This window comes from Symphalangus syndactylus, chromosome 5 (genome assembly GCF_028878055.3).
Source record: "Symphalangus syndactylus isolate Jambi chromosome 5, NHGRI_mSymSyn1-v2.1_pri, whole genome shotgun sequence".
NCBI classification, from domain to species: domain Eukaryota; kingdom Metazoa; phylum Chordata; class Mammalia; order Primates; family Hylobatidae; genus Symphalangus; species Symphalangus syndactylus.
This window is the reverse complement of record NC_072427.2, coordinates 71209014-71222609: the sequence shown is the minus strand read 5'-3', so window position 1 is coordinate 71222609 and position 13596 is coordinate 71209014. Positions and strand designations below refer to the sequence as shown.

Sequence of the window (13596 nt, the reverse complement as noted above, 5' to 3'; positions counted from 1 at the left end):
CTGATGCCAAACTGGCATGTTTTGGGGAGGCATATTCTGTTCCTCTTCCTACTTTTAGTCTCCAGTTCCCCAGAAGTCAGAACTAATACTTTGTGGCTCAAGACTCCCACCATAAACCATAGCATTAGACTGTCCAGTGGCCAAAACTTCTAGGAAAACAGACATGCCTATGAGGTAGGACATTCTAGGCAGTGGGCCTAGAGGTGATCTTCCAATTGCTGAGGCAAAGATTGGACCTTTATTTCAGTAAGGTTCTTTACTGCATAAATATAATGAGCACACCTCCCATTACTTATCACTCAAATTCAAAATTATAATACAAATAATGACCAAGCATATTTCATTTGATAATGTGCTGGAGTGAACTCACACTGATTCACAAAAATTAATTCTTACATTCTTAGGAATTTTGCAAGCCAGTTGTTAAACACAATTTTGTACAAAATTAAGTTATATAAACCATTTCTACAAATTAGATTTAAATGAGTATAATAGACGCTCAAATCTCATCATGTTTTAATTATTTCACCGTCAATATACTCTTGGTCTTATTTATAGCTGCTGTTATCTGTTTGGTAAAAATGCTGTAGAATAACATGCTACTATATATCTCTTTCCATCTCTGTGTTCAGTGAGGTCACATTGGTTGCATGAAATCAAACATGGTGAAAATATTTCACCATGGAAATCAGCAAATGCTATGAATCAGGATTTAAAATAAAATATTCTTTGAATTGGAGAAACATCTCTCTGCTCATTCAACAGTGACTAGTGCAGTTAAGAGTATTTTATAGGCTATGACAACATTGGAATAAATGTCTGATACTTTATTTTGAAATATAAAGTTCATCTAGAGCTCTTGATTCAGATGGAATAATTTTCTTAAAATATTTAACTCTTTGGGCTGGGTGCAGTGGCTCACACTGGTAATCGCAGCACTTTGGGAGGCCGAGGCAGGTGGATCACCTGAGGTCAGGAGTTCAAGACCAACACGGTGAAACCCCGTCTCTACTAAAATCAAAAATTAGCTGGGCGTGGTGGTGGGCACCTGTAATCCCAGCTACTTGGGAGGCTGAGGCAGAAGAATCACTAGAACCTGGGAGGCGGAGGTTGCTGTGAGCTGAGATCGAGCCATTACACTCCAGCCAGGGTGACAGAGCGAGACTTCATCTCACAAAAAAAAAAAAAAAAAAAAAAAGATTAACTCTTCATTCAAGTCTCTTTGGTATAAGTCTGACTTTAATTTAAAATGTAAATTTATACAATGGCATTTTAGTGCTTCCTCTGACATTTCCTATAAGTTGCAGGGGTTGTACAAAACACTAAAAGTAGCTTTTTGATTTATGTATAATTAAAATGTAAAATAAAATGTATGTTATTAAAATTACATTCAGATGAAAATAGTGTTCTTTTCTATTATACACAATAATTTTTAAGACTATGGATATTAGCTTTGCAATGTCGCAGCAGTTTTCAAAGCCAGAGATTCTACTCTTTGAAGAATTCTGGTAAATCCTTGATATTGACGTGGTTCAGGACATGCTGCCCCAAAATATGACACCTTGACATATTGAATATTTTAAGCCAAAGGAATTCAAGAAATGGCAGGTGCAAGAAGGACTTTCTGATCTTCCTATGAAGCAGGTCATAAGACCTTCATGTGAGAGGTGCCCTTCCTATCTTTGGAGGAGATTGTCCTTATTTCCAAAGCTGCAGTGATTCCCAGATAAATATGAACAAACAGGCCTTGCTAAGGTTCCCCCAGTTTACAACTCTTAGTTCATACCCATTTTTATCCTATCATATTTTTCTATGTTTCTTTATTCTTCAGCAAACATAGTTTGAAAACAATCAGGTTTAACTATTTCTTCGGGTCTTCAATTCCTTATGAAGTCTCCTGTGTCACAAAAAACATATACTAAATGAATTTGTATGCACTTCTCTTGTTAATCTGTCTTTTGTTACAGAGATCCAGCCAGGAACCAACAAAGGTAGGAAGAAAAGAGTTTTCCTCTCCTGCAATATTTTTTATTGCAATGTACCTATGTATACTTTTATCTTGTAGTAATATACTGACAAAATTTATTGCCTGAGTGCCAGAAAATGCAAGGCCACAAATAATTTTTGATACTCTTAAATTTTATTACTGTGCAGATGCCACACAGAGACTCTTTAGGGATGGAAGGAAAGACAGTTTACCTCCATGGAGAGCCCCTTTTTCCTCCTGGGGCTGCAGCCATGCTACCACTGTTGCTTCTGCTGCCACCAGTCTGGGCCCAGGTCTGGGCACAGCCCCGGGCTGCCTGACACCTGCCTTGTCAGATGTTGGGCCAGCTTCTTAGAGCACATGTTGCCTGCTGTACCATGGGCCCATGGGGTGGGGGGCAATTTAAATTTTTTTGTTCTTCTTTCTGCTTTTCTGTATTTTCTTCAAGAACAGTAATATTTAAACAACTAGACAACAAAAATTTATGTTTTAATGTAAACTATATTATCATCTCTTTTGTAAACGATATTGTCACCTTTGTAATATTGCATTTGGCCATTTATATAGGTTGTATTTGAATAAAGGACATCATTAGGCTGAAAAAAAGCAGAGGGGGCAGTGTTAAGATAAAAAGATTATTCAACAATACTTGTTAAAGCATAGTAGACTTTATTCAGGACCATCATGATAGTTATAGGGACCACTGCAATGCGGTCCTTCAGTGGGGAAGAGAGATGGATTGGACTCAACTTCAAATACAGCAAGAACTCCCTACCCTCAATATCTGATCACTCTTGCCAAACTGACTTAGTAGTGCTCTTTGCTAAAACTGGATTTTACAAGGAAGTACAATGACGGTGCTAGGAAAAGGTTCAGAAGACTAACTAAAGTTTGGTCAAGCAAAGAATTGTTGTTAGCAGTAATTTGAAATTGGTTTTATTACAATACCTTGCCCTTGATTTATTTTTGGTTGTGTCCTAATCTCTTTCAGAAATATGGTCCATCTTAATTTGCATGAGTGACTTAATCTACATGAGCCTCAGAGAGGTACTTCTACAATAATTCATGTTTTATTATAAATTGCTTTTGAGTGGACACAAGGTGTTTCAGGAGGTAGTATTGTGCTAATTATCAATCCTTTAAAAATAATGAGAGGCTAAGTAACAAGAATTAAACCTAATTTCCTTTTGGGCCCCTTTATTAGTCAAGATGGATGTTTTCCACTTTAACAGAGAAGCAAATGGCTTGATGGGCTGGCATATCAACGTAAACCTCTCTCTGACATCAGTACTTCTATACTTTTCCTACAACACAGAGCAGTATTGAATCAGGAGGCGATGGGGCTGCAAAGAAACTAATTATTATTATTAATTATTATTATTATTATTTTTAGAGATAGAGTCTCTCACTGTCCCCAGGCTGGAGTGCAGTGGTGTGATCTCGGCTCACTGCAACCTCCACCTCTCGGGTTCAAGCCATTCTCCTGCCTCAGCCTCCCAAGTAGCTAGGACTACAGGCGCGTACCACCACGCCCAGGTTATTTTTGTATTTTTAGTAGAGACAGGGTTTCACCATGTCGGCCAAGATGGTCTCGATCTCCTGACCTGATCTGCACACCTAGGCCTCCCAAAGTGCTGGGATTACAGGCATGAGCCACCGTGCCAGGCCCGAAGGAACTAATTTTAAAAAATATTTACTGATCGGTTGTCCTTGAGAAGACTTGAAGCATTTCATTATTTTAAGTCAATCTCAAATTTGTCATCTGAGCTAAATAGAATAAAGATGCCACTGAACCTAGAGGAAAGATTAGGTAACCAGGAATCCCACTTTCAGGTTTGCTTTATCTCTTCTTTTTATGATCTCTTTGGAGTCTCAGCCCTGAGTCCTGCACTACTCTCCATGGTCATGGAGCACTCTGATACTGTTTCCATCCAAAAAAGAAAACAACTCTGAGAAGAAGGTGGTGGCCAGAACTCTTCCTTGGAAAAGGATGACTTAAGGATAATTTGAGGCAGGAAAAAAGACTTTCTTTCTATAAAAATCTACTATTAAAGGCCATTATTTTCTTTCCTTTTTTGAGGCAGGGTCTCACTCTGAAGCCCAGGCCAGTCTTGATCTCCTGGCCTCAAGCAACGCTCCTGCCTTGGCCTCCCAAAGTGCTGGGATTACAGGTGTGAGCCATTGCACCTGGCCTAGAGTCACTCTTTTGGGTTAAGATGTTCTCTCTAGAAAGCCTCTGTTAATTATAGGTAAGGATTGATACATTGACCTATTACCTCAACTATGATTTCAGCAAAGATAATTTCACTATCCCAATCAGCTGTTAACTTAGAAAGCTAGACTTTTATGGTGTTAACCACACACACATACACACGCACACACACGAGCAGCTTTGGGTCTTCCAATCCTATACTTAGCACACTGTAGCACAAAGAATTTCCTTAATATATTTTTATTAAGTTAATAGGTGCATAGGAAAGGCTGTGGTGTGTTATATGGGGAAATAGACTCAGGTGTGTCTAGATATTAAAGTCTGTATATTAAGGTTACCAAGGGTGAAAGATTTTGATGGAAGAATGAAAACATCCATGTCCAGGATTTCCAGTTTTATTTCTCCGTCACTAATTTCAAGTCACCAAATAAACAAAGTGAAAATGGGTGAAACGTACTTTGAGTTACAATAAGTTTATCTTAATTCATTGACTTTTGAACTGCTCAGATATCTTAAAATTTTTTCAAAAGTAACTTGTTACAGTAAAGAGCCACACAAATACTCATAGTAGAGGAACAATTTCTGGATTATGTCGGTGAGCTTTTTAAGGATTTGGGGAGGATGAGAATAAAAGGGTGACTTTTTATTTTCAGTTTTTCTATCTGGATGTGTCAAATTCCTGATAACTTCTAACACTCAGCAATGGAAATTTACGAGGTGACTGAAAGAACAAATAGAATTTTCAGACCTGGAGAAATTCTAGTAATCATCACTCTGGGATATATTATTAAAATTAGTATTTTAAAAAAGAAAACAATCTTTCAGAAAGACAGGAAGTTTAGGAGCGAAAGCCAGAGGCCCTGATACAAATTCCCACCCCACCTCCCCATTCCACCATCCCCACCTTCTTCGCCGCCCTGTACTGAATTAGCAGGAACAGTTCAAACACGCCCACAGCCTGGGAAATAATGAGACCCAAGTGATCCAGCTAGATAGAAAAAGTAGTTTGCTTGGCATCTCCCAAATTATCTTGAGCAAACAATAAAATAGGAAATGTTTCAGAAGCCAATTCGGTTCCCAGGCCCAAACCAAAACTCGAAGCTGGTACTTTTTGTAAGTGCAGGCCAAGAAAGGGTCTGTAAAGTTAAAGAGCCGGTGGCGCCTCTGAACACACCCGGGCAGGGCGAGCAGGATGTCCTTGTCCAGGGAGACCCCTTCTCCTGGCTTTGAGGAAGGTGCTCCCTGTCCCCCCGAGTTCCTCCGCCAAGCGGGACGCAGCGCCGGGCGGGTGAGAAAAGTCCGAGCAGGAGAGCACGGAGCCGGCGACTGGACGCGAGCGCGGGGCCGGTGGAGAGCGTCTCCCCGGGCGCCGCTGCTATTGTCCCGGGTGCTGAAAAGCCGGGAACTTCCCGGGAAGCAGCAGCACTTTTCTCCCTGGAAGGTGGGTGTGGGGGCTCCAGACTGCACACCTGCTAAACCCGCCTGGTTCCCCCCGGGAGGGGTGCGCCAGATGTGCCCCTTCGCAGCCCCATTCGGGGGAGAAGGATGGGGGCGGGGGCGTGGGCGTGGGGGTGAGCATAGCCCGACACCGCACGTGGGACCCTGGCGTGCGCTTCCCCGCAGCTCCCGGGCAGCCGCGCGCCGCGAACCCCCGGTCCACCTGCACGCGAGGCGGTCCGGGGGCAGAGGGCGCCGGGCTGTGCGGGGGAACCGGCCCGCGTCCCGGGATTGGGCGGGGGGGCGTGGAAGAGAGAGCGAGCGGGCATGCGCAGTGGGGCGGAGGAGGTGGCGATGGCCGGGGTAGGCGGGGGGACTGCTGTTTATTTGCAGCTGGGCCAACTCCGCGGCGCAGGCGGCGGCGGAGCGCAGGGAGCTCGCGGCGGTTCCAGCTGCCGCAGCACCATGCCCGAGCCCCTCTCCGGGCAACCGCTGCGCGCCGCGGGGGCCCCGGTGGGGGAGGATGCCAGACGCCCGGGAGAGGCCAGGACAGCAGCGGCGGCGGCGGCGCGATGGTGGTGACCACCTCTGCCCGAGGCGGCGGCGGGGACCGCACACCCTCCCGGCGGTGGGGCTGCGGGCTCGCGCCGGCCGGGGCCGCGGCGCTGCTGGCCGGGGCAAGCTGCCTGTGCTACGGCCGCTCCCTGCAGGGCGAGTTCGTGCACGACGACGTGTGGGCGATCGTGAACAACCCCGACGTGCGGCCCGGCGCCCCGCTCCGCTGGAGCATATTCACCAACGACTTCTGGGGCAAGGGCATGGCCGAGAACACCAGCCACAAGTCCTACCGGCCGCTGTGCGTCCTCACCTTCAAGTGAGTACCTCACCTCGCGCTAGCCGCCGCTGCCTCCTCTACCCTCCGCCCGTCCCACTGACCGGGAGAAGTTGCGGGACTGACGTGGGGGCATTTCGTTTTTGCCGCCCTTTCCCTCCACGCCTCCCTCCTCTCCAGGAGGCACTTTGCTCCGGGATCCACTGCCCGGCTAGTCTGGGCTCTCGGGGTGGTTCGGGAGGCGCCGGCTGGGGAGTTGGGATCGAGTTTCTGAAGTGTCTGCGCTCTCAGCGGGTTTCTCTTTCGAGGCAGGGCTGGGAGCGGGCTGGTGGAACCGCCTCCGCACCCCATCGCCTGCCGGATCGTGACCAAGTGGGACGAGCGCGGACCCAGAGGGTTCCGGAGGGGTGGCGGTGGTGGCGATGCTTCCAAGTTGAGAATTTCTCGGAGGCTGTTGGGCAGCTTTGCAGATGAGAAGTGTATCAGCCCCTTAAGGGTTTCGTTCAGATGAGACGAGGCGGGAGCCTTGAGCTGACAGGGCTGCGTGGGTTCAGGAGAGGGAGCAGAAGACTCTCCCGAGCCCCCCAGCCCCCGCCTTGCACCCTTGGCTGCTCCCAGAGGCTCTCCAATCTGCCAGACCTCTCTGGATCTAGACTTTAGAAGGTGCAGAGAGAAGTAACGCAGAGCCTAGGCTTCTCCAGGGACCCTGGGGCCCCAGCTGAAATAGTTTTTCTTTTACAACCTCGGAGTCATGATTCAGCGTTTCTGGTGTGAATAAGTGTAAAGGGAACCGAGAATATGCCAGGTTTTTGTGGGGTGGAGTATTTTCTTTAATTTGAAAAGAAGCCTAGCTTCTGAGGAAAGAAGAGAAGCGCTCATTTAAGGGAAATGCTATCTTACACAATCAAGAGCTTGACTCAACCCTTTATAATGTGGCTCAGCGTTGAAGCTCATTTTAACGCGCCGGTCAAAACTGTTGAAATAATATTGGTGCGCTATTATCGGCTTTTTAAGCCTTTTTTCCAACGGGTGTGATAGGAACCCGTGTTTATGGTAATGATTATTTGAGTCTGGGTTGGCAGCTTGAAAAGCCTGCTCTGGCTGAGAGGCTTAGGCCTCTTGACAGGTGTCTCTGATGACTCAGAAAAGGAAACCATAGCAATCGGCAACAATTCATGGGCATTTGACTTACGTCTTCCACTGAAAGTTTAATGTTTTTAAGGAGAGTGAGAAAATTACATATTTGACTTTGAAGAGAATGTGTTATAGACATTTGTCCTCTTAGAAAGTTGTTCTCGTTTTCTGCTGAAAGATAACCTCGGCTAACCTCGTTATTCAATTTCCCAGATGTTTCTTAAAATCTCCTTGGGACAAATATAAATGTTTCACTTCTAGATTGACCTGCTTTTTCATTTATTACAGTCAGGGTTGTTGGTTAATTTAAGATGTGCGAGTTCACAGCATGAGATGTGCTTGCTATGTTTGTAATAGCCATGGAGACCATCCTGGTCACAGGTATGAGTATTTTTCAATTAAAAAGGGCAGAGTCAAATGCCTGTGCCTAATTGCTGGAGAGTAAGGAAGGGTGTTTTCACTTCTTGACTTTCTAGAAGATTTTCTTCTTTTTTCTCTGTCTTTTCTCTTTTTTTCTTTTTTGAGGTGGGATCTCACTGTGTCCTCCAGCCTGGAGTGCAGTGGCATGATTATTGCTCACTGTAGCCTGAAACTCCTGGGCATAAGCAATTCTCCTGCCTCAGCCTCCCAAGTAGCTGGAGCTACTGGCACATGCCGTGCACCCAGATATATTTTTAAAATTTTTTTGTAGATATGGGGTCTTCCTATGTTGTCTAGGCCGGTGTTGAACTTCTGGGCTAAGTGATCTTTAAGCCTCAGCCTCCCAATGTGCTGGGCTTGTGGGCATGAGCTACTGTACCTCACCTAAAATGTTTTATTTTTCTTCATAATGGAGACAGCAGGCACATAAGGGAGGGGTGGAGGGAGTAGACAAAGAAGTAAGACCATTGATTAAGAGGAAAATTGGCTAGGGATTGACAGAACAAGGGCAAAGGAGAGTTGGGGGATTCAGGAGGAAGAGAGCTGAGGGACTCTTGTGGTAATCATTGATTGTAACAAGCAGCTTGGTATCTAAGAGGCATGGCTTGCTGTATATTATATGCTACTGCCTATGAAAGATACACTCTTTTTTTGAGAAGATTGAGTTGCAAATCTAGAAGAGAAACACAGCACTAATTGGAAAGAGATAACTGCCTCTTCAGAAAGAGAACGTTAAGTAGTCTTTCTGTCCTCACATGCATTGATTTAAATAAGACTGGACAGTTTTCTTTATAGTCACCTGAGGTGAAACTGCATCTTCTAGTGCGATAGCATGAAGCTGGAGGACATCAATGACTTTAGAACCACACAACTCTACAGTATGGTACAAGGAAGGAAAGAAAGCCATATTTATTAACTATTCACTATGAACCAAGCATTGGCCTAGATACTTCACATAGATTACGTCTTTATGATTTTTATTTTAGATAGTGAAAACACAATCGAAGGGGCCCTTTAAATATGTGCAAACCATTTTAACTGTATCTTAAATTATGCTTGTTTGAGCAAAAACTTTGAGATTTCAAACCCATTTTAAAAACTTTTTTTAAATATAATTGTGCATTCCTATGCAGTTTTAAGTAATAATATAGAGATTCCTTCTACTCTATCAATTTCCCCCAATGGTAACATCCTGTATTATTATGGTATAATATTACAACCAGGAAATTGATATTGATGCAGTCTACAGCATTTAGTCAGATTTCACCCATTTTATATGTACTTCTTTTTTTTTTTTTATTTTACTAAGTGTGTATTTAGTTCTGTGCAGCTTTATCATATGTGTAGATTTCAGAGAGTACCTCCACAGTCAAGATACAGAACAATTCCATCCCAAGGATCCTCGGTACTTCTTTATTGCAGTCATGGACACCTAATCTATAACAACTGCCTAATCCATAATCCCCTCACCCAAAGCCATAACAACCATGAATCTATTCTCCATTTTTATCATTTTGTCATTTTAATACTGTTGTATCAATCGAATCACATAGTATGTAACCTGTTGAGATTGGCGTCTTTCACTCAGCATGTTTCTGAATCTTCATTCAGGCTGTTGCATGTATCCATAGTTTGTTCCTTTCTGTTGCTGAGTTGTATTCCATTGTATAGATATACCACAGTTTGTATAACCATTCACCTGTTGGGGACATCTGGGTTGTTTCCAGCTTTTCGCTATTACAAATAAAGCTGCTATAAAAATTCACTTACAGGTTTTTGCGTAAACATAAATTTTTATTTCTCTGGTCTAAATGCCCAGGGGTCCAATTGCTGGGCCATATGGTGGCTGCATGTTCATATGGTTTATATGAAGCTGCCATACTATTTTCCAGATGTTCCTATCTGCAGTGTCTGCATTTCTGCCAGCACTTTGTATTGTTGCTGTTTTTTACTGTAGCCATTCTGATAGGTATGTAGTGATATCACACCTATATATGTACCTCATTAATTTACCATTCCCTAATGGGTGAAGCTATTAAACATCTGATATTAAACCAAAGAGTTTGGTAAATGTGCCTTTGTGTCTTTTGTCCATTTTTAAGTGTTTTTTTAAATGTTGAGTATTGAAGTTCTTTATATATTCTAGATACATGTACTTTGTCAAGTATGTGATTGGTAAATATTTTCTCCCACTCTGTAGCTTGTCTTTTTGTCCTCCTCACAGGACCTTTCCCGGTGCAAAACTCCAAACGTATTTTTTATTAAAACGTAAGTTGATTTTTGATTCATTGACTGTATCTCACGCATACTGAGAGCTAGAAATTTCCTTAAGAATAAATGTAATTTATAGATGCATAATACTTTTTGCTATAAAGGTGGTTGCTTGTGTACTAATAAATAATCAAAGTGCTTGCTTAGGTAGTAAAGATACTAATTATATATTTTTTCAAATAAGAAATGAGCTAAAATTTGAAATGAGGAAGTGGGTTACAGACCATCTACTTCTACCAATTTTGAGGGGATGGGACAATGGATTATGAAAGCAGCTTACCGAGATGTGGTGGCTTTGCACTATATCACTTTAGCTAAGTTGGGACTGTGTTTCTTAGAATTGCCTTTGCAAGATGATCTGGGTTAGGGTTGACCATAAGAAAAATTTCTGCAAGATTTGGAAGGTGAAAGTGAAGTGGCTGAGATCCCATTCAGAAGGTTGGCATACGTTTTGTTGCTGCCAGGCCTCGTGCAGTTTGTCACAGAAATATTGGTGAACATGCTGTTGGTTTGCAGCAGCACAGCTCCTCCAGTGCTCTCCACAGCTCGTCTTTCAGCTACTTGGAATCATGGTGCAGGTGTGTATGCAGCTCTGCAGGGAAGAGTGCCAGTCTTTTTGCAAGCCTCTTGCATTGTTAAAGTTGGAGCCTTAAAGGCAGTGGGAAACAGACATGTATTTTAGCTCATCCTTGTGGGTTCCAATTTGCCTTTGCTTCCCCCTACTTCAAGTCCGTTAACCCTCTCTTCCAGAGTGGCCCTGCTGCCCTGCTGGCTTTCAACTTGGATAATAGACACAGAAGCATCACACTTATATAGGCTATTTAACCAGCCCCAGCCGTTGTAAAAGGTCAGATCCCCATAGCACATCCCTTCTTCTGAATCACTCCTGGTGGCTCCGCTTTTCTAGTCAAATCCTAACTGATACAAATGACCATCTCTTTGTGTTCCTTGAAGTGAATTTAGAATTATAATGAATTTCTGTTTCCAATCAAATCTCAGATTCAGTCTTTTCATAAGATCATGCCCAAGGGCATGTGGGAATATTTTTGGACCATAGTGGTACAGAATCAAAACATCTGTGACTCTGCAGCAGTAACTTTTTTTTTTTTTTTGCTTCTTTTTCCTTCCCTGGCCATGACCTGTTCGTAAGCCTGAAATCAAGAGAAATGCATTAAGCTACTCTGTAGACGGTGAATTGACACAGAACCAGACTCTATGATGTCCATAACACCTCTCTTGAAAAATGGTCCAGAATGGTTTAAAATAAACTTAGCTTTTTAATTTTATCCCCCCCACCCCCGCCTTCTCTTGGGAAGAAGATGCTACTGAATTGTTTACAGTGCCATTCCATTCAGTAAGCAGGTGGAAGTCTGCTTCAACAAGCAAGAACCAATGATTTTTTAATGTTACAGATGGGGAAACTAAGCAAATTGAAGGACTTGAAACTCTTGATTCTCTGTGTGTTTAGCCTATTAGATTATATTTCCTATAATGTTTTATTTTATTAAGAGCTTCTGATGGTAATATAAACCATAAGAGTGAAAGTGGGTGGTTTAAAATGTCAGAGCTAAAAAATAGACTATCTTAATATGTGCAGCTGTAGGAATTTGCAGCATTTTAATGTTTGATCTTGAAAGTTTTTTGCAGCAGTTTGCATCTTTTAGTTACAAATAGTATGCCAACCATGAAAATAAGCACTAACTAACCTCCATGCCCACAACCTTAAAGAAATGGTGATATGTTTCTTTTGGTTCTATTCCTTCTGATTTGACTTCTGTGGGATTTCATTTTGACACAGCCTGTTGCCACAAGGCTGATAAGTTTGTTTTATAAGTCTATCATAGGAGACAAGTGAAGATTCTCTAGGATGTTTGACTAGATTTGTCTGGGATGTTCAGTGACAGAAATAACCAGGGGAAAATATGATTGGAGGTGAGAAAAATTTTATAAAGAAAAATGAAAAATTGCCTTTGAAAATTGTATGCCACCCTAAGGTTATCTTGGAAGCTCCAAGAGGTGGAGGTTGTGATTATAATCTAGTAGGATATACTTTAGACTACAGTCTAGTAGTGTAGGAGGGATGGAAAGTGAGAGGAATATATTTTTGGACTCATGAGGGATTTTATAGGTGAGTTCCTGAATGAAGGCTTGGAAGTCACCTTCCAAAGCAGTCTATTATTACCAACCAATGTCTTTTCTGTCTTTCTTTGGAGCTACATTCCTATTTTTCCTAACTTTGAGTATGTCATCATCTCACTTAGAGGGGTAAGGAGGTCGGGCACGGTGGCTCATGCCTGTAATTCTAGCACTTTGGGAGACTGAGGTGGGCAGATCACTAGGTCAAGAGATCAAACCCATCCTGGCCAACATGGTGAAACCCCATCTCTACTAAAAATACAAAAATTAACTGGGCATGGTGGCGTGCACCTGTAGTCCCAGCTGCTCAGGAGGCTGAGGCAGGAAAATTGCTTGAACCTGGGAGGCAGAGGTTTCAGTGAGCTGAGTTTGCACCACCACACTCCAGCCTGGCAACAGAGCAAGACTCCGTTAAAAAAAAAAAAAAAAAAAAAAAAAGAGAGAGAGAGAGGGGTAAGGAATGCCTGATCATGCCCACACAATGGCAGTGTTTCATTCCCAAATAATAAGATACAGTTTCTGTTCTATGAAGTCCTATTTGATCTGACCCCTGGCTACCTCTCTGATCCCTAGTTTACCAATCTCCATCTTATTCTCTGCACCAGCATTCCAGAGCCCTTGTTCTTTGCACAGGCCAAACCCACTGCTATCAAAGGCCTTGCATGTATTGGTGGTTCTTTCGGAATGCTTTTCCCCAGATCTGTGCAGGGCTTATGTGCTCACCACCTTTGGTTTCTGCCTAAATGTCACTTCATCCCAGAGGCCTTCCCTGGTGGCCAGGTGATCTAAAGTACCAAACACTCCTCTGTGTTTTACCCTTATTTCCTTATCCTGCTTTGTTGATTTTTACCTCCCCTCACTACAGTGCGAACTCCATGAGGTTTATCTCTAGCACCTAGAACTAAGCCTGGCTTGCAAAGTAGGGACTCAAGAATTATCATCGAAAGAAGGAATATTATTTGTCAATTAAAAATAAATTAATTTTTTAAAGAATGAATAAATCCTTTTTGTGAATGCTCAAATTTTTCAGGTAAATATGACTATAATGTAGAGAAAAAGTCTGCTTCATTTACTTTTTCACTAATTTACCTTTGTTCTTTCTTTCTCAAAGAGAAAAGTGGAGGCAGACTAGGAATTTCCTCAGATATATATATACAGAGGATACCA

The 13596-nt window shown here is 42.8% G+C and overlaps 1 protein-coding gene across 6 annotated transcripts in view; it reads left to right on the top strand.

Moving 5' to 3' along the window:
• Positions 1-6016: 6016 nt before the first annotated feature.
• The window catches only part of TMTC1 (transmembrane O-mannosyltransferase targeting cadherins 1), a 282362-nt gene continuing 274782 nt past the window's right edge, over positions 6017-13596 (top strand). For 2 of the 6 annotated variants that reach the window (XM_055280247.2, XM_055280243.2), the window contains exon 1: positions 6017-6510. In XM_055280247.2, the coding sequence (XP_055136222.1) occupies positions 6209-6510 (302 nt within the window). In that variant the 5' untranslated portion in view covers positions 6017-6208. The remainder of the gene's footprint in view (positions 6511-13596) is intronic. The other 4 variants (XM_055280245.2, XM_055280244.2, XM_063640336.1 and 1 more) reach the window with 2 other exon arrangements.